This window comes from Chenopodium album, chromosome 3, assembly GCF_948465745.1.
Source record: "Chenopodium album chromosome 3, dcCheAlbu1.1, whole genome shotgun sequence".
NCBI classification, from domain to species: domain Eukaryota; kingdom Viridiplantae; phylum Streptophyta; class Magnoliopsida; order Caryophyllales; family Amaranthaceae; genus Chenopodium; species Chenopodium album.
The window spans coordinates 75,754,711-75,782,199 of NC_137836.1; the positions used below are offsets into that span (position 1 = coordinate 75,754,711).

Consider the following 27,489-nt stretch of genomic DNA (forward strand, 5'->3'; position numbering starts at 1 on the left):
GGTTCAAGGTGTTTTCTAGTTATTGGGAGTATTCAAGTTTTTATAATTGTTGGTTTTATTCGAATTACCCATGTCCAAGGCTAGGTATAGAACAAAGAGCATGACACACTATTGGTTATGGGTTGAGTAAAGGATTATTATTATTCGAGGTTGAGTTGATAAAAGTTATTTTTTCAGAGTACAGTGTGTTATGTAGTTTTGAACTACATTATTTAATTGAGCTAGTAATGTTGATTATCCTATTATGCTTTGTAGTCTGATATGTGGTGATTACTCAGCTTTTTGTTGACATGTGTGTGTTATTTTGTTGTGCTACTTGTGTTTGCGGCCATGTCAGGGGCGGAATTAGGGGGGCCTGGGTGGGCCATGGCCACCCCCTTGGCCCAAAAAAAATATTAATGCTGAGCCTAAATTTATATAAAAAAATAAATAAAAAATAAAAAATAAAAATAAAAACCCACATTAGTCGGCTAGTGTAATCACACAACCAAAAAAAAGGAAAGAATCTTTTACTCCTTAAATATTATTTTATTACTTTCCTATCAAACATCATAAGTGAAAGTACTTTTCTCTATTACTCTATATATATAGGCATATATGGTAGGTATTTTTTACAATTATTAAAACAACTTTTTACCCATTGGACAATACACATACATCCTATTCTCTAATTTCTCAATTCTTCAGATTTGTGCTTCATTCAGGTTCAGGTACGTTTTCGGATTCCTTTTTTTTTTTTTTTTTTTTGTGTGTTTTATTGTTGAAATTTTATTATTTTATTTTTAAATACATGTATTAGTTTTACATAATCAAACTTAAGTAATTAAAATTAGATTGTATAAATAACTATTATAACTCAATTATACTAAGTATTATTTTAGTATGAAATTGATCAAAATAATATTAATTTTTCTAGGTTGAAATATGAAAAGGAAAACAATCGACTCTTATTTTTCGAAAGCTAAACCTCCTTCCGAATTAAACATTGAAGACCCATCCCCTAACGTGACTGTCGAAACAAATGTTGATGTAAATCCGGAGACCCATAATGAAAAATCAACAAATCCATCTACAGTTCAACCTACATTTAATATTGGAAATACAATTTTGATGCGTGATCCGGCTCTACGTAAATCAATTGATAGTTACCCTTCAAAGGAGCAGGAAGATATTGTCAATGCATACGTGCATTACGGGCCTTATCAATTTCACTTATCTCAATACCCTTCTTCGGGTCCGATAGATCACCCACGTCGATTCCAATTTAATTGGTTTAAGAAATTTCCTTGGCTAGAGTATTCTCCTACAACAGATGCAGCTTATTGTTTTCCATGTTTCCTTTTCTCAAAAGACCCATTAGGAAAATCCGGATCAAATGTTTTTACAGTTCAAGGATTCAGAAATTGGAAGAAGGTTGGGGGTAAAGATTGTTCTTTGTTATCTCATATGGGGAAAGATACCAATTCAGCTCATGGATATTCAGCTTTATGTTGGGAGAATTTAAAGAAAACTAAAGGTCACATTGATCAGGCATTCGAAAAATCTAATCCACAAATGATTGAAGATAATCGTTTAAGAATAAAAACTTCAATTGAAGTGGTGCGATGGCTTACATTTCAAAATTGTGCATTCAGAGGACATGATGAAAGCGCAAAGTAAAAAAATCAAGGAAACTTTCTAGAGATGTTAAAACTCTTAGCTTCGTATAATAAAGATGTATGTAATGTTGTGATGGACAATGCCCCACAAAATGCTAAATATACATCTCCTGCAATTCAGAAAGAGATTCTACAGGTATTTGCTAACAAAATGCAAAAAGAAATCCGTGAGGAAATTGGTGATTCAAAGTATTGTATTATTGTTGATGAATTTCGAGACATATCTAAAAGAGAACAAATGGCTATTGTTTTAAGGTTGTTGATAGATATGGTTATTTACGAGAGCGGTTTTTTGAGCTAGTACATGTCAAAGATACAATCTCCAAGACACTTAAAGAAGAAATTTATGTGGTTTTATCTAACCATGAGTTGAGCATTCAAAACCTTAGAGGGCAAGGCTAAGATGGTGCTAGTAATATGAGAGGAGAATGGAATGGTTTAAAGGCTTTGTTCATGGAAGAATGTCGCTATGCTTATTATGTACATTGTCTAGCACATCAACTACAATTAGCTCTTATTGCTGCAGCAAGGGAAGTAGCCGAGGTTCATGATTTTTTTAAAGATTTAATTTTTATTGTTAACACTGTTAGCTCATCTTCTAAGCGTCATGATGAGTTACAGGCTAGCCAAATAGCTGAATTGGAGAATTTAATTGAGATTGAGGAGGTTGAAACAGGGAAAGGATTGAATCAAATTGGCACGTTGCAACGTCCTTGGGATACTAGATGGAGCTCTCATTATAAGTCGATTTATAGTCTATTAAAAATGTACAATGCTACTCGCTTAGTCCTTGAAAAAATAGCCATTGATCGTCGAGTATCATATTCTCAACGTGGGGATGCTAATTCTGCTCTAAAAAAGTTGGTATCATTTGATTTCGTATTTGTCTTACACCTTATGGAAGATCTTATGGGATATACAGATGGTCTTTGTCGAGCTTTGCAGCATAAATCACAAGACATTTTAAATGCTATGCATTTAGTTGTTGGTACAAAATCCTTGATTCAAAATTTTAGAGATAACGGTTGGGAATCCCTTTTACAAAAAGTACAATCATTCTGCCTTAAACATGATACTTAAATACCGGATATGCAGGTTGCTTATTCTAATATAATTCGATCTCGACGCAACAAAGACACCATAACAGTGGAGCATCATTATCGGGTGGATGTGTTTAATGCAGCTGTAGATCAACAATTGCAAGAGCTAAATAGTCGCTTTAGTGAACGAACAACAGAGCTGCTGACTTTAAGTGCATATTTGAGTCCTATTGATGGATATAAACACTTTAATGTGGAAAATATTTGTCTCCTTGCAGAGAAATACTATCCCGAGGACTTTACAGAGTATGAAAAATCACATTTGAAGTATCAACTTCAACAATTTTATACTGATGTTCCTAAGCACCCGGATATGAAGGATTTGAGTACCATTACTGATTTGTGTAGAAGTTTGGTGGAGACTAGGAAATCAGTTACTTATCCATTAGTTGATAGATTGATTCGGCTTATTTTGACCCTTCTGGTTAGCACAGCAACAACAGAAAGAGCTTTCTCGGCAATGAAAATTGTGAAAACTAGCCTTCGAAATAAGATGGAAGATGACTTTCTTTCTGATTACTTGCTAGTGTATATTGAGAAGGAGATTGCTGTAAAATTTGAAATAAAGTCAATTATAGATGACTTTTATTCTATGAAACCTAGGAGAGCTCGTGTTAAGTGATTAGTATTTTTTTTAATACTTCAAATTTTTATAGACCTTTTTATTTTAATGGTTTATGTTGATTTTTTTGTTTACCCAATTACATATGCATTTATGACTTGTTGAGGTATGTTTTTTAGATTTCGTTTAGGTCGGCCACCCCTTCGAAATTTTTCTGGTTACGCCACTGGGCCATGTCTTTTTCTTATGGTGGCCCTGCGACGATCTATTTTGGAATTTGTCTTTAATGGTGAGCAGTCAAGATTATAACAAGTTGATCTAGTGGTGATCGTAGCTAAAGGAGATCAAGTGTTTCGATTAGTATGTATAATGAGTTTGTAAAGTTGTATAAGTAGCTCACCTAGATTTATTTGGTTGTATTATTGGGATATTGTAAGCCTTAGCACTTGAAAAGTTGTTAAGTGTGGCGGTGATACCTCCGATTTAAGGGTATGCTTCCGCAATTTTATTCAAAGGTTGTTTATTCTTCTTTTATTCATTGTTTATTATTAGCTAGTAAATCGGGGGTGTTACAGGTCGGGTCAATTCAGGTCGGGTCAAGTTCGGGTCAGCAAATGTTCTGGTCGAGTTAGGTTGATTCGGGTTTCGGGTCAAAATCGAGTCAGCACTTCGGGTCAAGTTCGGGTCGGGTCAAGTTCGGATCAGGTCAAGTTCGGGTTGGGTCAATTTTTAAGATCAATTTTCGGGTCGATTTCGGAACGGTTCAAATTCGGATCGAGTCATTTCGGGTCAAGTTTGTGTCGGGTCACCAAAATAAATTCACTTAAAAAAATAGTTGGAAAAATAAAGTAAAATCGTAAAAAAAAATAAAAAAAAATATGAGTACCTATTACCTAGGAAATAAAGAAGCCCAAAACTATGTAATTCACTATTTCACCATATTCACTTAAGATTCGAGTCAATTCGGGTCGTGTCACTACGGGTCGGGTCGATTCGGGTAATCAATATGGCTAAAATCGGGTCGGGTCACTTCGGGTTTCGGGTTGGGTCAAGTTCGGGTTTCGGTTTTCGGGTTAGGTAATTTGGGTCGGGTCACTTCAGGTCATCGAGTCATGTTCGGGTCAACTCTATTTCGGGTCGGGTCGGGTTAGTTCGGGTTCGGGTCATTTTCGGATCAATGATTTCAGATCAACTTTCGGGTTACGGGTCGAGTCATTTGGGTCGAGTCAATTAGGTCGGGTTAGGATTGCCAGGTCTAGTTGGGATAATTATTTGCAAATTTTCCACTTCGGGGCGACAATTGTTTTGTGTGTTTTTTGAGCTTCTTTTTGGACATCTATGGTGGTATGAAATAGGAATCAATGTCAACATTGAAATTTATATCTAATACTTGATTTACTTTCGATTATTTAACAATAAGTAAACCTAGGCCAACATAGCATTATGTTGTCAGGAATTATTCAATGTACGGCTCATCTGCATGCATGTCATGTGTATGAGTAGAGGAGTCAAATGATGACCCCATCCACCCGATTTAAAACCCGAAATAAATCAAATTCAAATTTCCAGTTATATGGATACAATAATTTAATATGATCACTCATATTTAAAATAAACCCGACCGGAACTCATTGAACCTGACCCTCAGCCCTCATGATTTTTTTCAACCTCACTTGGTAAAATGTGAACTCCAAACCTTTATTAGAATTTAAAGTAGGAAAATTACCAAGTGAGGCAACAATTTGTTAATATTGTATGAGGATATGAGCTCTCACAAAAACAGTGTCACAAATAAATACTGGGTGTACAAATGGATTATACACACATCAATAATGCTGATGGTAACAAATAAAGCATGAAATACGCTATGTGCCAATCACCACACCAAATGTTTTTTAAAATAGAGATCCAACAAAAATGGGTTGTGATTTTAAATGCTTTTTTGAACTTAAAAGTTAAGAAAGAGATATTGGGCGTATTAATTAATTAAAGCAAAACTATTACCCCACACAAAACTTAATTACTTTCAAAACTATCTTTTTGATCTTTTCACTCTATTGTTTGTCTCACAAAAGATAATTCAGATGAGGTAAAATTGGAGGAATTATTAGGTTTTTTGTTACTCTATTTCTTAAGGTAAGGTAACATCTATACTAATATATTAAAAGACATTTCTAACAACGTCTACGTGTCACGTAAACTCCCCTCACTACGCCATATCATCCATTTAAGTACTCATAACGCCACGTGGCTCTTTCTTCCATTGATTTTCATTACATGTCATGCACTCATAATAATTATAAAAAGTTCTCCACAAGATTTGAACTCGCAACTTGTAATTCAAGAACTCTTACCACCAAGCTATGTGATTCTTTATGTAATCTTTTGAATACAAAATATTAATATGTAACAAATGATAATATGAATAACAAATTTAATTACAAGAAAATAAAATCATAAATTACAATGTATATATTAATGACCAGTTAGTTTCATATAATAACCCGGGGCATCGCCCGGGCCCAAAAACTAGTTGTATCTTATGAAAAGGTGCTTAGGATTTTCAACAAAACGAAAAAAAGGAAAAGAAAAAAGAATAGAAAGATTAAAGTATTTGTTGTCTCTACTTTGGCTAAAAATTTGTTTGTGAAATTGTATTACTAAAATTTTTTATCATTATAATGTATTATTGAGTTTATACTCTATAGTATTTCATATTAATCCATATGTATGCATGGTCAAGAGATCTAATTTAACCTTTATTTTTACTTTTGTAATGCCTTCAATTTACAATAATTTTATTATAAATCGAACATTTTGCGAAATAGTGATCCTTTTTTCTTACAAAGAAGACCATTTTTTTTTTTTTTTTTTTTACAAAAGTGACCCATATTTTCACAAAAGTGACCATTTTTCACAAAAAATAACCTCTTTTTTTTACAAAAGTATCTTTTTTCACAAAAGTGACCCATATTTTACAAAAACGCACTAATGTCCGCCGACTTCCCCGTCATATCCATTGGTTGAGGGTTGCATCCCTGCCATTGCATTTACATTAGCAACAGAATAATTGTAGTACAAAACTAGCTCCATCCCTGCCATATTTTGCAAGTGAAGGAGAAAGTTGAAAATAGGAATTCGCCCATGGAAGGGAGGAGAATGGTGGAAGATCGCCGAAGAGGACACAGAAAATACCATTGAAAAATGAGGAAGAGAGAGAAAGTAAAGCAATATGAGGAAGAGAAAGAATTATTTATTTTTTTTGTTTTAATTTTAGGCAAATGGCATATGGCACGTGCAAAGAAAATTGGGAAACCAATTTCTTTCCTATTTGTTGCCGCCATTCCAATAAATTATTGAACATCAGCCTTACTATATGCTTCATAATTTAAATAAAATTTAAAACTTATTAATAAGATGTTAGCATTAATTCACTGGTTTATCTTTCATTAATTTTTTTTTAAGAAAAGGAATGGAAACACCAAAAACAACACTATAAATGTATAAAGTAGGAGGGGATAAAATGTTTCTAGAAAAATGAAATATTCCGGCCACTAAATTTTAATTTTAATCCATGGAAAAATTGTGTAATTAGTCAATTTTAGCATAAAATGTTTTAGGAAATGTGCAATTAATTTACTAATTCCAATTTTTTTATTTTTTATATTTTTTTTTTTGAAAAAAATAGATAATGTTACCAACATTTTGGAGGGAAAATTTTGTTTAAGAAGTTGACATGTGGAAAGTAATGATATCAGCGGTAATTACTTTAATTATATAGATAGATTAGGAAGTACAAGTATGTGCTGAGGTTTGGGATTTTGGTTGATGATTATGTAGAAATGTGCATGCTTTTATGGAGGAGATTTTTGTACTTTATCTGTTTCACATTATTTGCAATTTTGGGTATTAATTGTGAGATATAAAATATTTCAAAGTTAAAAATAACATGAAAAGAATATAGTACTCCCTCAATCCCCTAAACTTCGACCCTTTTGGGTTGATTTTGCGGTCATTAAGAAACTTAAATAAAAAGAAATAAAAACATATTGGAAAGATAAATTTACATGGGATTTGTAAAAAAGTAGAGAGATAAAGTATTAAAAATAAATTTTTTTTAAAAAAATTATATGGGGAAGCTAATTTTGCACAATATTGTTGTAAATTGGTGGGTATTTTAATGCAAATGGGTCGATTATTTTAGGACTAAAATTAGGCCAAAAGGATCGAAGTTTTGGGGACGGAGGGAATAATATTAATGTGTAGACCTCTCAAAACAAACGACATAATGTTAAGATACGTACGATTATAAGTGGAGAAGGTTTTACGTAGAACGGACTCACGTGAGACCAGGCTTAGCAACAAAAGACGTGGGTCTAAGAAACCCGATGATAAAAATTATCTTATTCTTGACTAACATCTTTATTTTGTTTATGATATTCCTGATAAAAATAATCTCATTTCTGACTAAAATTTTCTAAATATTGACAAATATTAAACCAATTAATATTAATCTAATACCTGACAATACTAATCTAATACCAAACATTAACAATCAAATACCAAACAATAAACATCTAATATCTGACATTATTTTCTCCTTTACCATGACTACAATATTTTCTCTCTCCTCAACCTTGCACCATTTGAATCGAAACAACCACCCCATCACCCTACCTTAACTGCAACCACCACCCACCTTAATTGAAATAGCTAGATTTTCGGCGACCAAGATTCACGCATTTCTGGGTCAAGTCGAAGTGGGGGACGAGGTGAGTGATTATGGTCAGGGTCGGGTGGGTGTTTCTGGTCAGGGTCAAGGTCAGGGTTGGGTGGGTGTTTCTGGTCAGGGTCGGGTGGGTGTTTCCGGTCAGGGCCGAGGTCAAAGTCGGGTGGGTATTCCTAGTCAAGGCCAAGGTGGGTGTTTGTGAGTTGGTGTCGTCGTGTCGAGGTGTGAGTTTTTGGATTAAGGTCGAGGTAGGCTGGCTGCGGGAGATCGTGGGTGACGTCGGACTCACGGTGAATCCGTCTCACCCAAAACTTTACCTTATAAGTGATATTCACGTCTTAGTCAAGTGTATTGTCAACATTATTGTGAGTAATGAGACGCAAATTAATGTGTATAGCTTAAACTCCCACCTACTACATAAATGTGACGTCTACAACTACATAACCTTGGCCTTACGTCTGCCTAAATGTAATGTCAATATTATTGTGAGTAATGAGACGCAAATTTAGGCTTCTTTTTTAGCGAAATGTACCTAAGCTACCCTGGCCTTACGTCTACAAGACTACAATTACTAACTCTTTTTCCGCCCTCCATTTTGCAAAATTTGAATGAAAATAATTGATTATAGTTTATCTTTCAAAAAAAAAAAAAAAAAAAATAAATAAATAAATAAATAAAAATTGATTATAGTTTACCCTTCTTACAAAAATGAAATTCTGTTGTGACCTTAGAAGGCCGTCAGTGAGCCCACTAGGAAGTTTTGTTTATTAATGGTAGTCATTATTGTGTATAAGCAGATGCTAAAGCGACTCCAATAATAATTTTTGTGTTACAAAATATATTCTATGTGGATGTTCATTATTATTTGTAACTCCCTAGTATTATGCCACCCATTGTAACCCCCATATGTAATTACCTACATAAATCTTAATTTCCATGAAGGTTACATACTTACATTATGTATATATATATAGCATGGACAAATCAAAGGATAGACAATACAATTACCATCTACATCTCTCTCTAATCTTCTCCCTTTTCCCTTTATTTTATAATACGTTATCAACACCATTGCTTTAGTTATCGGTAATCGGAGAAAACATTAATCAAACAATATAACAAGGAGGATCATATTGTTGGCTTGTTGCATCAACCTCAATTAACCGAGTTACTGACGAAATATACACTACTTCGTACACATTATTTTTTTTTTTCCGTTGACTGAGGTAAGCTTCACTTTGTATTGATTAAGCTATTTTATTCTAATAGTTTATTTGGTATGATTACAATCTGCTACTATTTTATCATGGATAAATATTGCATGAGTTGGTTACAATTATCATTATTTTATCATGCGTTGATTACAATCATGAAATTTTGGTTTTTTTTTGTTTTGTTGTGCTAAATTACATCTTTTATTTGTTAATTATTTGGTATCACATGGGTAGAGATTTACTACCATATATTACGGTTAATTGTTTCGTTTATTGTTTTAATTTATTAATTTATTACCATGGTTCTTTTATTTTGTGTATTACGGTTTGCGACATACTTTGTTACGACATATCAATATATTTTTATAATAGTTGAGATATTTGATGCATAAAACTTAGATGTAGTATGTATGTCTTTGATCATATGTATATAATATAAAAGATATTAGAAAAATACTTTTTGATATGATCTGCTTAATTATAGCCAACGTATAATCCTCTTGATACTTTATTACTTTTGACTTTTGAATTTATTTTGCTTATAATTTTATTTTATTTGCATATTAGTAAATAGTTTGAGTGAGCATGAAATATTTAAATTTCAATTATACGAGTATTATGATTCATTAACTTGTCAGGTCATAGAATATGCTATATGACTATCTTATTCTTGCATATATGTCATTTACTGTGTGTGAATGTTGATAGAATCTATTTATACCAAACAACTATGAATAATTTATCAAGTTAAACAACTATGAATAGAAAAGATTTACTTCTATGAATAGTTTGCTATGAATGGTGAAGAATTTTTGGATGTGCGGTTTATGTTCCAATAGCTCCACCACAACGCTCTAAGATGGGTCCTCAAAGGAGGATGGGAATATATGTTGGGTTTGAATCCCCGTCAATAATTAAATATCTTGAGCCTACAACAGGGGATTTATTTACGGCTCGTTTTGCAGATTGTCATTTTAACGAGTCACTTTTCCCAACATTAGGGGGAGAAAAGAGAGAGCTGGAAAAAGAAATTAAATGGAATGAATTATCGTTATCTTATCTTGATCCTCGAACTAAACAATGTGAACTGGAAGTTCAAAAGATAATTCATTTACAAAGTTTAGCAAATCAATTGCCAGACTCGTTTGCTGACCCAAAAAGAGTGACCAAGTCACATATTCCAGCTGTAAATGCTCCATTTAAAATAGATGTCCCGGAAGGACAAAATAAATTTTCTAATGAGTCTAAACCACGTCAGAAACGTGGAAGACCAATAGGTTCCAAAGATAAGAATCCTCGGAAAAGAAAAGGAGCATTGATTGATGATGGTCAAATTGAAGAAACAATTTCCGAAGGATCTCCAGAAGAGAATTTAGACATGATACAAGAAGAAATTCAGGTACCTGATAATGAAGAAATTTCAACAAATTATATCATGTCTGGAATTACATGGAACCGAAATCAAATCGACGTCAATGATGTTTTTGCATGCAATATAGCATTAGATGTTATGGATAATAATGAGGATCATGAACCAAAATCCATTGAAGAATGTAGACAAAGAAATGATTGGCCAAAATGGAAAGAAGCAATTGAATCAGAATTAAAATCTCTTGGGAAAAGAGAAGTATTCGGACCTGTAGTCCGTACACCTGAAGGTGTAAAACCAGTGGGATATAAATGGGTTTTTGTGCGAAAGAGAAATGAAAAGGGTGAAGTTGTAAGATATAAGGCACGCTTAGTTGCACAAGGATTCTCACAAAGACCTGGTATTGATTATGAGGAGACATATTCTCCTGTGGTGGATGCAACTACTTTTAGATTTTTTATTAATCTGGCAATAAGAGAAGGACTTGACTTACGTTTGATGGATGTAGTCACAGCTTATTTATACGGCCCACTGGATAATGACATTTACATGAAGCTCCCAGAAGGATTCAAGCTGCCAGAAGCAGCAAAATCTAGTTCTCGAGAACATTTCTGTATTAAATTGAACAAATCTCTTTATGGATTGAAACAATCTGGGCGTATGTGGTATAACCGTCTAAGTGAGTATTTGTCAAAGGAAGGTTATAAGAATGATCCTATCTGCCCATGTATTTTTGTAAAGAAATTTGGATCGGGATTTGTTATAATTGCAGTGTATGTTGATGATTTGAATATCATTGGAACTCCTGAAGAGATTTCAGTGACTGTCAGTTATTTAAAGAAAGAATTCAAAATGAAAGATCTTGGAAAGACAAAATTTTTCTTAGGGTTACAAATAGAGCACCTAGAGAATGAAATCCTTGTGCATCAATCAACATACATAGAAAAGGTTCTTAAAAGATTTTCTATGGATGCAGCACATCCATTGAGCAGTCCTATGGTTGTAAGATCACTTGAAGTAGAGAAAGATCCATTCCGACCTCGGGAAAATGATGAAGAAATTCTGGGTCCTAAAGTACCATATCTTAGTGCAATTGGAGCACTAATGTACCTTGCAAGTCATACACGACCCGACATATCATTTTTAGTTAATTTATTAGCAAGGTTTAATTCATGTCCAACCCGGAGGCATTGGAATGGGATTAAACATTTACTTCGTTATCTTCAAGGTACGAAGGATATGGGTTTATTTTTCCCAAAGTTGTCCAAAGAAAATTTGATTGGTTTTGCAGATGCAGGTTATTTATCTGATCCTCATAATGGTCGATCACAAACTGGATATGTGTTCACATATGGTGGTACTGCCATTTCTTGGCGTTCTATGAAACAAACCATTGCAGCTACGTCTTCCAATCATTCTGAGATTTTAGCAATTCACGAGGCTAGTCGTGAATGTGTTTGGTTAAGGTCGGTAGTTCAACATATAAAAGAAGCACTACTAAAATTCGGTCAAATTGCGGCCGTTTTTTTACGACCGTCATTAAAACGGTCGCAAATTATAATATTTGCGACCGTTTTTAAGGCGGTCGCAGATTTGCGATCGTTTTTAGGCTATTTAATAGTAGCAAAGGTATTTAAAAAATTCTTTAAAATAATATACATGTTAAAAATAATTCTAAATAAAAACAATTCTATTACGACCGCCAAAACGATCGCAATTTGCGAACATTACGACCGTTATAGAAACGGTCGCAATTTGCGACCATTTGCGACCGTTCTTAAGGCGGTCGCAGATTAAAATATTTGCGACCGTTTATAAGGCGGTCGCAGATTATAACAATTTGCGACCGTTTTAGCGGTTGTAATTGTTTATTTATTAATTTTTAAAATAGGGTATATAAGGGCTTAAGCTTCCCAACCCAAACTAACCCTAATATTTTTTTTTAGGTTAACAGCCGCCCCCCCTCCCCTTTCTCTCTCTCTCTCTCTCTCTCTCTTCTCTCAGCCGACCCTCCTCTTTCACCCTCCATTTTCCTTTTCTCCACTCTATCCTTCTCACGCCCCTCTTCTTTCACTCTCACCTCCTAATTCTCCTCTTTCAATTTCGAAAATGAAGCAAAGCACTTAAGAATTGAAGAATAAGAAGCCGGAAATCGCTGTTCATTCAAGATTTGGCTCAAATCGGAAGCTTCGCCGGTGATTTCCCTCTCCTCCACGTGGCTTGCCACTGTCACGACCACACACTGTAACAAGACCTCCACCGTCACAAGAACGAGCCTAATAGAAGTCAAGGTTTTCTAGATCTGATAATTAATTTAGGTTATATTGTTGATCTAGATTTATTGTTTCTTATTTCTGATTTTGTATAATTGTTTTGTTGAAATTTTAGTTTTTAATTTTGAAAGATCTATATTATTGTTTTATTTCTGATTTGTGTTGTTTATTGTAATTTTAGTTTATAATTTTTGCAAGATCTATATTATTGTTTTATTTCTGATTTTTGGGTAAATATCTGTAATTTGTATAATTTTATTTCTGATTTTGTGGGTAATTTTCATAATTTTTTATAATTTTTATGGGCGGCGTTGGGTTGAGGTGGTTTCGGGTGAGTGGTGTTGAGGTGGTTTCGACTGAGCGGCATTGGGTTGAGATGGATTTAGGTGAGCGGCGTTGGGTTGAGGTGGTTTCAGAAGAGCGGTAGTTGATTTATTGGTTAGGGTGAGGAGTTGTGGTGGGTAAAGGTGGTTTGGGTTGGCGGTGGTGGTGGGTTTGGTGGTTTCAGGTTAGTGGCGGTGGGTTTTCGTGGTTAGGGTGGGCAGAAGTGGTGGGTAAAGGTGGGGTTTGGGTTGGTAGTGGTGGTGGTTTAGGTGGTTGGTGAGGCTGAATGCGAAAATCAGTAGTGCGTTTTTTCTTTTTTTTTTATTTTTTTTTTAAATTTTAGCGACGGCTTATGGCGGTCGCTAATTCCAAAAATTGCGACCTCTGACATAACCTGTCGCAATTTTTAATTTTTGCGACCGTTTTCTAACCAGTCGTTGAAAATAATAAAAACGGTCGCAAAAATAATTTTCTGCGACCACGTGAATAACGACCACCACCTTACGACCGTTTTTACTATAATCTGCGACCGTCTCTGACGGTCGCAATTTGGCCGATTTTTAGTAGTGAAGTTTGTGGTTTATCATCTGGGAAAGAGGCACCGACAACTTTATACGAGGATAATGCAGCTTGTATTGCTCAACTTAAGGAAGGATACATCAAAGGTGACAGAACAAAGCACATCTTACCCAAATTTTTCTTCACTCATGATCTTTGGAAGAATGGAGATATAAATGTTTTGCAGATTCGTTCAAGTGAGAATTTAGAAGACCTATTCACTAAGGCTCTTCCAACCGCAACCTTTAAAAAGTTAGTTTATCGTATTGGATTGCGTCGTCTCAAAGATCTTCAGTGATATAATAATGAGGGGGAGTAATTGCGCGCTGCACTCTTTTTCCCTTATCCTTGGTTTTTTTTTTCCCTTTGGGTTTTTCCTGGAAAGGTTTTTAATGAGGCAGCATATATGCGCATTAAATATATTTAAGATAATGCCCATCCAAGGGGGAGTGTTACAAAATATATTCTATGTGGTTGTTCATTATCATTTGTAACTCCCTAGTATTATACCACCCATTGTAACCCCCATATGTAATTACCTCTATTGTAACCCCCGCTTAAATGGAATCTTAATTTCCATGAAGGTTACATACTTACATTATGTATATATATATAGCATGGACAAATCAAAGGATAGACAATACAATTACCATCTACATCTCTTTCTAATCTTCTCCCTTTTCCCCTTATTTTATAATATTTTGCTTTTTATTTTATTTTTTTATCCAAAGGAGGAAAGAATTCCATTAAGAAGATTTTTTTTTTTTTTTAAATTAAATGTACAAGGTATGTGTTTTACTTCATTTGTGAAAAAAAAAAACTTAACCAGTTTGTGACTCGGATGATACCCCGGTTATTTTGGATGATTGACTGATTGTGGATATAGTGATGCAAACTTAAATAGATGTTAGGTTTTTATCATTCATAATAAATTTATGTTCGTACAATACTTCTTAATAACATTTAAAATTTGAATTCGGAACAATTTAACGCACAATAATCAATTATTTGAATATTGGATGAACGACTATTGTTCAATACTCCGTATAATACATTTCCAGGCCACATTTTAATAAAACAGTGTAAAACTATTATATCTTTAAATGTCTCGGTTAATACAAAAGAGATTAATAAAAGAAAAGAAAGTCATCGGTTATAATTAATTAAATATGAAAGGTATAGAAATAATGGTTTCAATTAGTTTAAGGGAAGGATAAAAGTCACCAATTACAAAATCTAAACACAAACGAGAACAATAATTTATTGTACACTTAACCATTGTACTAGATATAGCTAATGAATATCATGGATGATCATGTAATATCATGGTTCTATCCTTAATAACACATGGAATATAATTAATGGATGTTTTAAAGGCATTTTAAATGTAGGTTTTCTTGTTTATTGGAATCCATAATGAGGAAATGCTAAAGATCAAAAATTATTTAGAAAATAACTACACAATTAAAGTTATTAATTTTTTTTGGAGCAACAATAAGAGTTATTAATCGTACACATGTCGGTATGTAGAGCCAATTCATAATGAGGATGACACATAGGATTCCACATCACACTCATGTGTCGCCTAGTCATATTGAGGGAAGGGTGACACATGATATGATATGGCGGTACCATGCTGTCCCATTGAGTTTTAATAATATTATAGATTTCAATTTTTTTTTTCCATTCTTAGGCACGTTTGGTTTGATGTAAAATGTTTTCCTAAAAAATGTATATATCTATTTTTTTTTCCCATTTTCCTTTATTTGGTTTGTAAAAAAGGTGAAAACAAGTTTTCCAATGGTGAAAAATTGTACCCTTAATAATGGAAAACAATTTACTTTATAAGACAAAGTAACCACATTTGAGAGTGAGGGATAGCTTAAGTGGTTAGAGCTTCCCACCCAATTCTAAGAGGTCCTGGGATCGATTCTCACCCCGCCCTTGTGACTCTTTAATCAAAAAAAAAAAAAAAAAAAAAAAAAAAAAAAAAAAAAAAAACTAAGGAAGCCGCATTTAAAAAAAAAAAAAAAACCCTACTATACCCTCTTATTTATATTTGTAAACTTTCAAGAAATTGGCAACTTTTGAGGAACTCCCTCCTCACCGGGCACCCTAGACCCTATCTCTTGATATTATGATTATTATAATGCCATATACAAGTATTATTTTTTGAATATATTCCATACTAGTTTAAGTCCCGTGCAATGCACGGTTGTTATTAACTTTTAGAAAAAGGTTATTGTATATTTTTATAAAATAAATTATACTCATAATATTAATTTAAAAATAAATATAACTTTAACTTTTATACCTAACTATATCAATGTCTTATATTAGCTAGTGACACTTAGAAAAAAAGAGGCTTTATTTATTTTTATTTTTATTTTAAAAAAAATCTAAGGTTATATAGTACCTGCACGTTCTGCGTTATTATTAATACAACTTTTAAGAGTAGAAAATAAAGTGTGTATTATATATGTCTTAACAAAATGATTTTATTTTTAATTGAATTAAACATTATTGCAAAAGTAAAAAATTGGATGAAAAAAAGTTAATAGTATTATCGAAAACTAAAATAATGTATAGCAATATTGTTTAATAATACTCACCTCATTATTTTTATAAAAATAATACCTAATATAAAAGACTACATATATGTAAAAATATATCAGTTAGGTTTATATGGAGAATTATTATTGTTAAGAATTTTAATTGGAAGAAAGATATTTTAACTTATTACAAAATGATTTCTTTCAATATATAATCTGCATAAAAATAGAAAGTAAAATTGGGCGGGAAAATTTTTAATGACATTGTGACAAATGTCATTTTAGATTCGCTTTTAGTATAGGTTAATTGATTGATTGATTGATTATTCCTTATAATCATAGATACTACGTATATATTTTATTTCTTCACATTTTGCAGTTAGACATACAATTGAATGATTGATAGTGGTTTTTGCAAATCATACAAGAAAACTACTCAAACATATTATATTAAGAATACAAATGAATTAGATCTAAGAAACAATTACAAAATACAAAAAACCAGTAGTAGATATGGCTTGTTTAATTTAGTAATTGACTGTTAGTTGTTGGATGCTGGCGGTTTCTCTTGATTGGTTTGATCAAGTGTTTATGTTGGCTTTTTTATGTATGTTGGTTGTTTGTTTGTCGTCAGCTTTTAACTAAAAATGTTTGGTAAAGCTTATTGTTAGTATTAAAATGTAAGCGCAAGTATAAAAGCCAACAATCACAAAAAACCATGTTTAATGGCTAGCTAATTTAGTATAATGGCTAGCTTTTTAGCCAACAAAAAAACCAATTAATCAAATATATATAGAATGTTTGACCACATTAAAAGCCAATAGCATAGAAGAAGCCAACTACCGAACAAGCTCATATTATATATTGTAGTGTTGGAAGTTACTTGACATTAAGAAAGTTCATTCTTCTACAGTCGTACAATCACCGTTTCATTAAGATGTTAACATGATGTACATTATAAATAAATTTTAATTGGATAAAAATTATCTGCTACACTTAAAATTTTATATTATAATTTAAGTAACACATTTATTTCAAAACAAAAATAAAACTCGTACTCATTATAATTATAGAAACAATGCAAATTCACAATACAAAACAACAATACATCAAATTTACTACGATAATCGTACTCATTATCTTCAATATTCACGCACTTTATTACTATCAACAACGAACAATTTTAACCTTAAAACCATGTTTCATTTGAAGTTTAAGGGAGACATCAGGAACAATTTGGTGTCCTTGGACAACTTCTATATCATACCTTTGAATTATGGCAGCTGCAACAATCTTTATTTGGGTTAAAGCCATGTCCTTTCCTTGACAAATCCTCGGCCCTGCCCCGAAAACAGAAAACTTGTACGATGGCTCGAACTTAATGTTTCCTCGTTCCGTTATCCATCTCTCCGGCTTAAACTCGTTACAATCATCTCCCCAAATTGATTTCAACCTTCCTTGTGCATACATGTTGAAGATGATTTGCATATTCGGTTTCACTTGATGACCACTTGGAAGTATATCCGATTCAATTGAATTCTTGTGGTTGAATGGAACTGAAGGATATAATCTTAATGTTTCACATATTGCACCATGAAGATATACTAGATCATTTTTGTGCTTAATAAACTTTTTTAAAAAACCGTCGTTATTATTATTATTATTATCATTATCTTTGTCTCTGTCTACCATCATAACATTTAATTCCTCCCTAATCTTAGTGATAACGTGGGGGTTCTTGGTAAGTAGAAAAAATAACCAAGATAAAGCAACACTAGTTGTATCGCCTCCTGCTATGAAAAAATTTAAAAACGCATCCTTTAAAAACTCATCACCGTTACTACTATTTATTGGAGTTGTGTGATTTTCTACCTCATTCATATAAATTTTCAATAAGTCGTCGAATATTACCTCACTTTCTTCTTTAGGATTACCGAGTTTCCTTTCTTCTCTCTTCATAGCTATGATCTTTTTAGTGAAATCGTAAATCATTTGGCAATTTTTTTGGTATTTCTCTTCTCCTACACCCAACCATCTCATAAATTTCCACATAGATGTTGGCATAGCATGACGCCGAAAAATCACCTCTTCTACATCATTCACGGCTTGGAAGAGTGGAATAGGTGACAAATCGAGTGAGAGAAATTTAGGGTCATAGTCCAAGAGAATGTTACATACATTATCAAAAGTAAACCTTTTAAACGTATCATACAAGTCGATTTCAACACCATGCTTAGAGACATTATCGAGCAATGGGATGAGTCTACTTTCCATCTCTTCCCAAATTTTCTTCATAAAAATTGAATTGAATTTGGGATGGCCGAAGAAAGAATGAGCCAATCTTCGATGATATCGCCACAAACTAGAATCCGAGTTAAAGATTCCATCTCCAAGATATTCAAAAATGTCGTTAAATTTAGGACCTTTGACATAATTTCCGAAGCTCTTGCTAAGCACATGGTGAAAGTTGGAAGGATCAACGGTAAATATAAAGTTCATGTTGCTGAACCAAGGGCCCTTAAATACAAACGTTAGCTCTGATGATTTCTCCATAATTTCAATGAAAAATTCATTGATTCTGTGAAAATTTAGGAAGAGTGTAGGAAGCATCCCAACAAGAGGCCAATTAGTTGGGATACCATTTTTGTTGCGAAAAAAGCAGCAAAAAATAATTAGGGAAATGAGAAAAGTAATGACAAAGAAGTATGTCATTGTTTGCTAAGAAATTATAGTTCTTTGAAAGGTTTGGGGGGAGAGTGTAAATGGGCTTATTATAGTTCGCCTTTATGTGAAAGAGTTCTTTATATAGAGAAGTTTGTGAGAGTGAAGAATAGTTTTTTTTTTTTTTTTTTTTTTTTTTTGACGAAAGAGTGAAGTATAGCTTAAGCGGTTATAACTTCCTTAAAAAAATATAGAGAAGTTTGTGCCTTACTTTTCCAAATTTAGTGCCTTACTTTCAAACACCATCGTTTTTTAGTTCCTCATTTCCAAATTTAGAAATTTCACTCACATTATATATTAGTTCTATCTCTCAAAATATACATAAGGGTTCCCATTTATACTTGACTCATTTACTTTTCAAATGTTTTTATTTCTAATCATACCCTACTAAAACGTTTTTTTTTTTTTTTTTTTTTTTTTCACCTAAAACTCTGCGCACACCAAAACGGATGGAGTATATGCTATTCCCTTGTCTACCCTTTTAAAATATATATTGGTTTTTGTCCAAAAAAAAATAATAAAATAAAAATTGGTTTGTATAATGTAGAAGTGTCAAATTAAAACTAACCCAACCAATTCAATCTGACTTGAAAATAATTCAATTGAATTTTGACTCATACAGACAAAGTTGTTTAGCATGATTTAACTTTGAAATAAACCTAATTTAAAACCACCGAACTCGACCGAATTACCTGAATTGAAACATCTACCATGACACTTTAGAAATTTGATAGAGTTACATTTTTTTCATATTATCTTAAATACAAGTCTAGGCCGCATGACAAAAAAGGTTCCATTCAAAAAATATATGGCAATAAGAGGGGTATGTAGCCGCCTAGTCTTATAAAACGTTTAACTCTCTCTTCTTTAAGGTAATACTTCAAAAAATACTCCCTCTCATACGTAAGTTCTTTAATTCATCACTTAAGATTTTTCATGAGGGTTATTAGAGTGCATTTCACACTTTTTCTCACATGAATCAATTGGTCCAGTGTATTAAGTCATTCTTGCCTCAAACCGTGGACCTGACACCGATATCATGATTGATACATATTTTCGTCGCATATGTCATCTAGAATGAGTTCGCTTCACAATGCAAGTTAAAGTTGGTTTTATCCCGAAAAAAAAAATAAAAAAAAAATAAAATAATAAAAAAAATTTAAGGATGTCAGTACCCGCCCCATAACAACCCATGGGTCTTGGTTTGGTGGATGATGAGGCGGGGGTGGATTTTAGATTGTACTTGCCCCATCCCCGACCCCCCCCCCCCCCTCACTTTGTACCCAACTATCCACCCCATTCCCACGTCCATATATTTTTAAAAATAAAATTATATATATTTTATAAAAAAGATTATGTAAAATAAAATAGTTAATATAATCTTTGTAATACACTTATTTATAAGCAAAAAAATTTATAATATTAACAATAATTTTTTCTTTTTATAATCTTTTTCAATTATGTAGGATTGTGTATTTGAGAAGCGAGAATTAGGCAGGTCTTAGCTGGGGCTGTGAGGGTGGATATCCAAGTGGAGGTGGGGCGGGGATAATTTTTGAATTGTACCCGCCGGGGCGAAGATGGGGGTGGGTATAAAAATTTTAGGTGGGAACGGGGATAGTAAGGCCAACATCCGCCCCACCCCATTGACATCCCTAATTATATTACAATAGTCTAGTAGCCCCAATAGCCTTAAAAAGTGTTTAGTTATCTTTACTTTTATCAATGAGAGACACTTATATGTATTGTTTTACAAGATTACATTCAACATATTCTTATTAGGAGTAAAAAAGTTAAGGCCTCGTCGGGCCTTAACATCATATCTCATGCCCAAACCCACAAACAAGTGTTGTAAGAGAAAATCTGGGACAAGCGTTACAAATTTTTGGCTACACCCAAGGGTAGGCAAAAATCCCTGCTTCCCCTACCAAACGACACCGCTTCACAACTGATGCCCCTACCTCCCAAGTCCCAACAACAATATCCGTGCTTCCACTAACATGCAACCCTCACCTCAACACCCTCGCTCACCCAGCCAACACCGTCAACATAACAAATTATGAGCAGAAATTATAATCATATTAATCAGGAGAAATCAGAAGGAAAAAAATATTGCAAAAGGAACCCTAGATCAAGCAAAAAATGGAACTCTAAATTGAAGCAGCAAACAGAGCAATTTGAAGAAGTTATTGAGTTCACACGCACATCAATCAAGTTTGCTCGAATTGATTATCAGTTTAAGAAGCAAATCACGAGCCTAATCGTAGCAATAACAAGCAAATAATACGAGAATTATATAGAAAATCTAATCCAAAATTACGTAATTTTTAGGATGAAGATTTAATTGGGATAAAATTGCAATGATGGTGATTTTTAGTTGTTGTGGTGACATCGTGGCAACTATGATGAGGTAACAACAGTTACTGTGACAAAATGATATATGAGTAATTTTTTGTGATATATGAGTAACTTTTTTGTAATATATGTGTTACTGAGTTATTCATTGATCATTGAGTTATTCCCGCTGTGTATTCTTAGAAGATCTTCCTACTTAATTTATATATGCTCTTTTGTCTAATAAAAAAATGAACAGTATTGTGTAGTTATGTTTTGGGATTTATTATGTGTTTGATTTTCTGTAATTGATCATATGCCTTTTGATTAATGAACATTTTATCATATAATGGTTGATCATATGTGTTACTGTTTATGCTCATTTATATATTGATCATTTGATCATTTATTATTTATGCACTGGGTAACAAGGACATTATTTCTTGTAAAGAGTTGAGAAAATCTAAGCAAGGAGAGAAAGAGTTTTAGACTAAAAAAGACGGTTTTGTAAGAGATGAAGAAATGATAATTCATTACAAATGAAAAAATTTGTTTGTTCTAATGAGGCTTTTGTTGAGTATTTATATAAATCATTATTTCTTTAATTCAAGGCTCATACAAAATCACTTTTTAATAAGATATTTCTTCCAGTTGTAAGGGAGTGGATGATAATATTTCTAATGGTTTTAATTAGATAATTTTGTGTAATAGATTATTACTCGAATTGACGCATGGTATTCTACATTTTATTGGATCATATTATAACAAAGTTTTAAAATTATAATACATAATAAAACTTGAACGTACTACTAGATATTAAAATATACAATACAATTCCACATATAATTATCAAACACAATAAAACTTCTCGATCCAAATTCGAAAAATTTAAGCTTGTATTATAGGCTCATATATGTTGCTTGGCGACTCCATTCATGCCTTCTTGGTTTCCTTCTTATTGACATTTTTCTTTTTTCCTTGCATTGCTATTGTGCGGTCTAACTCATAATAACAACGATTTTTTTTAACTGATAGACAAAGACAAATAAATTATTAGATTTGAACTAAAACAAACCAATTCTCGTATAAATATGAATATTGTAGAGTAAGACAGTTGACCTGATCGACATGGAAATAAAATTTTATTAATACATAAATGGACATATATTAGTTTGAAAATGACCATCTACTATTATGGAAATGAACATCTATTAATACACAAATCAACATGAAATATATATGTAAATAAATTCTTGAAGCTATCAATATGTGAGGACCATATATCCATATGAGAAAAGACATATATTGAAAGTCAAAATTAAAATCAACATGAAATATTTGAAAAAAAAATTATGAACGAACAATCGTATGTTAATATGTGATATTGTAATTGACCATATACACTATAACACTATTATGTAATTGAACATCTACCAAAATTAAAAGGAACATATATATATATATATATATATATATATATATATATATATATATATATATATATATATATTGTAAATGAACTTTTTTCTTAAAGATTATAAATTAACATTTTAATGCTTATTATAAATGAACATGTACTTATTTATAATTGAACATATGAATTTTTTTTTTTTTTAAATGAGCATATAATAATTTATAATTGAACATTTAATTGTGCATCATTAATATAGATGAAAAAATGTATTAAATTTATATTTATTTGCTAATTAAGTTATTTTTGAAAATTTTTGTGGGGGTAGTGATAGTCTGATAGATGCTTATGGCAAATTCAATATTCAATATGTTTCATTTAAATGACCATTAGTATGTATTTTTTAATTGTTCATTTTTGTAAATAAATATGAACACATTGTTAAAATAATGAACACAGTTCAATATGAGAATGAACAATTATTAAAATATAAATGAACATCTTTTAATAAGAGTAAATTGAGTATATTGGTACTAAATTTCAAATAATGAATATTCAATATGAGATTGAACAAGTAATGCAATGAGAATAATAATGAACATGTATCAAATCCAATTGAACATATATTAATGTGAAAATGATCATATATTAATGAACATGAATTCCGTCTAAAATGTACATTATTGCATGATAGATTATATTTACTAGCCCAAAATCACCTAATAACAAGTTTAAATTTTAAAATGAACATTTACGATAGACTAACAATTTTAATTGAATTATGTTATAATTTTGGGACATTCTTAAAATATAATTCAGTTATAATTATAAGAATCACGCACTTACTTCCATGTAATGTAGGAAATTACAAATTGTTATTGAAAGTCCTTATTAAATTTATAGAAAATATATAAAATAAAACGATGGATAAATATGGACATTTATCATAATTCTAATGATCGTCGACTAATATGTGAATGATCATATACTAATATATAGATGAACAATATAATTATCAAAATTAAAATGAACATTACTGAATTAGAATTTTTAGAAGTTTATGAAATTCAAAAGAAATTAAGTTAATAATATATATCTTGACCATGCATCTAAATAATGGGATTGAACATTGCAATATATATCCGAATAAACATCTACTTAAAATTCAAAATAACATCTATCAATATCTTGACGACCATGTACTTAAAAGAGAATCATTCTCTTTTAAGTACATGGTCAAGGTAACATATATCTACATCAAAATGAACTAAAAAATTAAGTCATATAAACATTTATCAATATCTTGACTATGTACTACATTGGCTACATCAGCACAAGACTTTGATAAGACGATTTTTTTTTTTATTTTTTTATTTTTTTTTATAAACTTCTATATGTAAATGAGCATCTACTTATGTATAAATGAACATATATTAAAATAATAATAAACATGACATGAATATTAATGAGCCTTGTTATTAAAAATATATGAGTTAAATATATGGTTTAACATTCAGTTTTGAGCAATGAAGTTCACTTAGTCCAAATTTTTATTAAACTACAAAATTACACTCTAGATCAGATCAACTATACGATCAAATTAAACATCAACTTAGATTTGGAAAAAAGATAGTTTTTTTTTCTTTTTTTTTTTAAAAAAAAAATCATTTTGCAAAACCATAGAGCAATAAAAGGATTAAAGGTATCACCACCAACCCTTTGATATAATGGTTGCCGCAAATCTAAAAAAAAAATTAAAAAAAAAAAAGAAACAAAAAAAGGAAAAAAGGAGGATAGGAGATTAGCCCTGACAATTATGATGGTGGCGAGCTGGCGACGTCGGATTCTGAATAATTAGAGAAAGTGGAATGACAGCATGGATAAATATGTAGTAGGGGTTATACGGTGCCGTTTAAGTTAGGGGGTGTAGGGAGTAATGCATGGTATAGAGTGTAGGGATAAATAATTAGACAAGCGTCTCACGTTTAATGGTTTTGTCGGGCCAAAGTGAATCTTTTGGGCTTTTTCCGTACTGAGTTCGGGTTTTACCTACTAACATGAATCGGGTTGGATCGTAGTTGATCACCTCTAATTCTAATGATAATATATACATATATTTTTAATGTAGATGAAAACTCAATTGGGATATTCTCACGGTTAAAAAAAAAAAAACATTGTTTGAAGTTTATAGATTAGTTAGATTAGGTTTGGAAATATTAATTTCTCATATCAAATCTTGCTGGATACAGTATAAACGGATTATTTCCTCTAGTTCGGTCGATTTCATACCTATACATCTCTATTTGTAAGCATGTTGTGTGTATGAGCTCCACAAAAATAGTGTGCGAATACAGGTTGTGCAATTAATCAAAATATACACTCAACAATAATATAATGCTGGCTACAATTGGTTTTTTTTTGAAGAAATCTATACTTATTATTATTATTAATAATTTTTTTTAGAGCAGATTTTATTATTATTATTATTATTATTATTATTATTATTATTATATTAAAAAGCGTTAGAATTCTTACCATCTCATCTATTGATTAATAATGTTTTGATACCCGATTCATAAAAAATATATATGGATTGGAGATATGAACATTTAATGATTGCGATTCTTAAAAACAGTCGAGTCTATTATTTGCTAATTTAATAATGTTCATCGATGAGGTAATGCAAACAAGAAAGATTAACTATTGTAATAAACTAATTTTAGTTATTAAATTATTTTGATAATAATTATGTCTTTCTTTTCATTATATTAATTATAAATTACATACAAAAGACATGTTTAAATCTTTAATATATATAATTAGTCAATATAATAGTTGTTCCATAAATAATTTATTTAAAGGTTTGATATTATATAAATTGTTTAGGGTATTTTTACCCTGCCACGTGGTCCAATCAGAGGGTGACACGTGTCAGCCTCAGGTTGGTCCAAAATGGACCAACCCCTGTTTGACACGTGTCATTCCAGAGATAGAAGGGAAAAGGCGGCCTTCAGGCCCAAATCCCGAGAAAGTCGGAATACGGCGCAGCCCACCAATGATTAGGGTACAGTGACCTAATCAGGGGCAATTCCCAATGACCCTATAAATAGGGGGATGTTCCTCATTTGGAGGGACGGTTTTTTGACCAATTATTGCAACTGTATTCTCTGACACCAGAGAAACACCTGAGCTTGGAATCCGAGCAGATACCCACCTAAATTTCCGTTCTCTTTATCCCGTTTCAAGTTACTAACTTGTGCGTCGGAGGCGGAGCACCTCCCAACAGGTGTCTCCGTTGGTTTTGCAGGTACAGCTCACTGCGGATCAGTTTTCGTGTTGTAACTCTCCCAAGGGACAAAAAACACCCAAAACATTTGGCGCCGTCTGTGGGGAGAGTACCTCGAAGATGGTTCAAGAGTCTGTACCACCTCCTAACCGCCTAGGCGAAGACCCAGAAGTCTTTACAGACCATGAGGAGGATGAGGATCCTCAGGTCGAAACCTCTACAGCTGAAGATGGCTCCCTCAGAGTCAAGCGCATCCGGCCCAGAGAGACTCTGGAACGGGGCGCCTCCCAGGCGGATCTAAGCAGACCTACTGGGCAGCCAGAAGGAGCAACCCAAACGGCAGCTGGATCGGCCCCTGTCACCCGAGACGAACTCATGAGGTTCATGACGAGTTTCAAGGGTGAAATCACAAAGCTGATCACCAAAAGCCAGGCTGGCCCAAGTAAAGGTCAGCCAGCAAAGAAGACCCCTCCAGAGAAGGGGAAGTCAGTCAGAAACCGACAGCCTACTCCCCATCCAAAGGAGAAGGCAGCCGGGACCATTGATTGGTCAAAAATTCTCCTTCCTGGGGGAAACACTAATAACTCTCGCCGGCCTCATCAGCCGGTGAGAAGTAAAAAATCAACTCTCGATGCCCGGGAAATCATCAACCGGAAGAGAAATCAATCGCTGTCTGAGTCGGCTTCAACGTCGAACTTTCCGGACAGCTTCAACAATATTTCTGCAGGGAGTACACCCTCCTTGCATGAGAGTCAAACAGGCGGTAATACCGTCCATTCTGGCCCTCATATGATTGGAAATGTACCGTATGTGCCTACTCAGGCTTACGGACAGTATTCTCCTCACTTCATGCAGCCAGCCTTCTTTGGAGGTCAGGCGGCATATCCAAATGTCCAGCCATTGGACTGGCAGCTTCGACTGCTGCGCCTGGGTGAACAGCCTTCTGCGTTCACTCGGGAAATAACCGAGGCGGCTCAGCCGGCCAAGGTTAAGAATGTGTTGGTTGGTACCTATGATGGTACCACCAATCCAGAAGATCACCTCATGGCTTACACCAACCTCATGTATTTGCAGGGGTTGGATGATGCCACTTGGTGTCGATGCTTTCCGGCTACATTGAAGGGCATCGCCCAACAATGGTTTGGCAACCTGCCAGCCGGGTCTATAGACAGCTTCAGGAAGCTTGCCTTCCTGTTTGCTTCCAATTTCTCAATGAACATCCCTGCTAAGAAAACAAGCCTTGATTTGAGCACTGTTAAGCAGGGAGAGAGAGAAGGGCTGCGCTCGTATGTCAGGCGGTTCAACCTGATCAGAATTCAGATTCAGGGACTGTCTGATGAGGTAGCTTTTACAGACTTTTTTAAAGGTCTGAGAGACGGGTCGACCTTTAAGTTCGAC

At 33.0% G+C, this 27,489-nt stretch overlaps 2 protein-coding genes and 1 pseudogene across 2 annotated transcripts; 2 read left to right on the forward strand and 1 right to left on the reverse strand.

Annotated features, from left to right (window-relative positions):
• The first annotated feature begins 924 nt into the window (after positions 1-924).
• Positions 925-1,659, forward strand: LOC145625396 (uncharacterized). The gene has a single exon (XM_081678447.1). It carries the CDS (start codon positions 925-927, stop codon positions 1,657-1,659), a length of 735 nt encoding a protein of 244 aa, XP_081534573.1.
• Positions 1,660-2,075: 416 nt separating this feature from the next.
• Positions 2,076-3,380, forward strand: LOC145625397 (uncharacterized). The gene is made up of 2 exons (XM_081678448.1): positions 2,076-2,642; positions 2,754-3,380. The coding sequence occupies exons 1-2, from the start codon at positions 2,076-2,078 to the stop codon at positions 3,378-3,380; spliced, it is 1,194 nt and encodes a 397-aa protein (XP_081534574.1).
• A 14,126-nt stretch (positions 3,381-17,506) lies between these two features.
• Positions 17,507-18,892, reverse strand: LOC145625398 (alkane hydroxylase MAH1 pseudogene; annotated as a pseudogene).
• Positions 18,893-27,489: the final 8,597 nt, after the last annotated feature.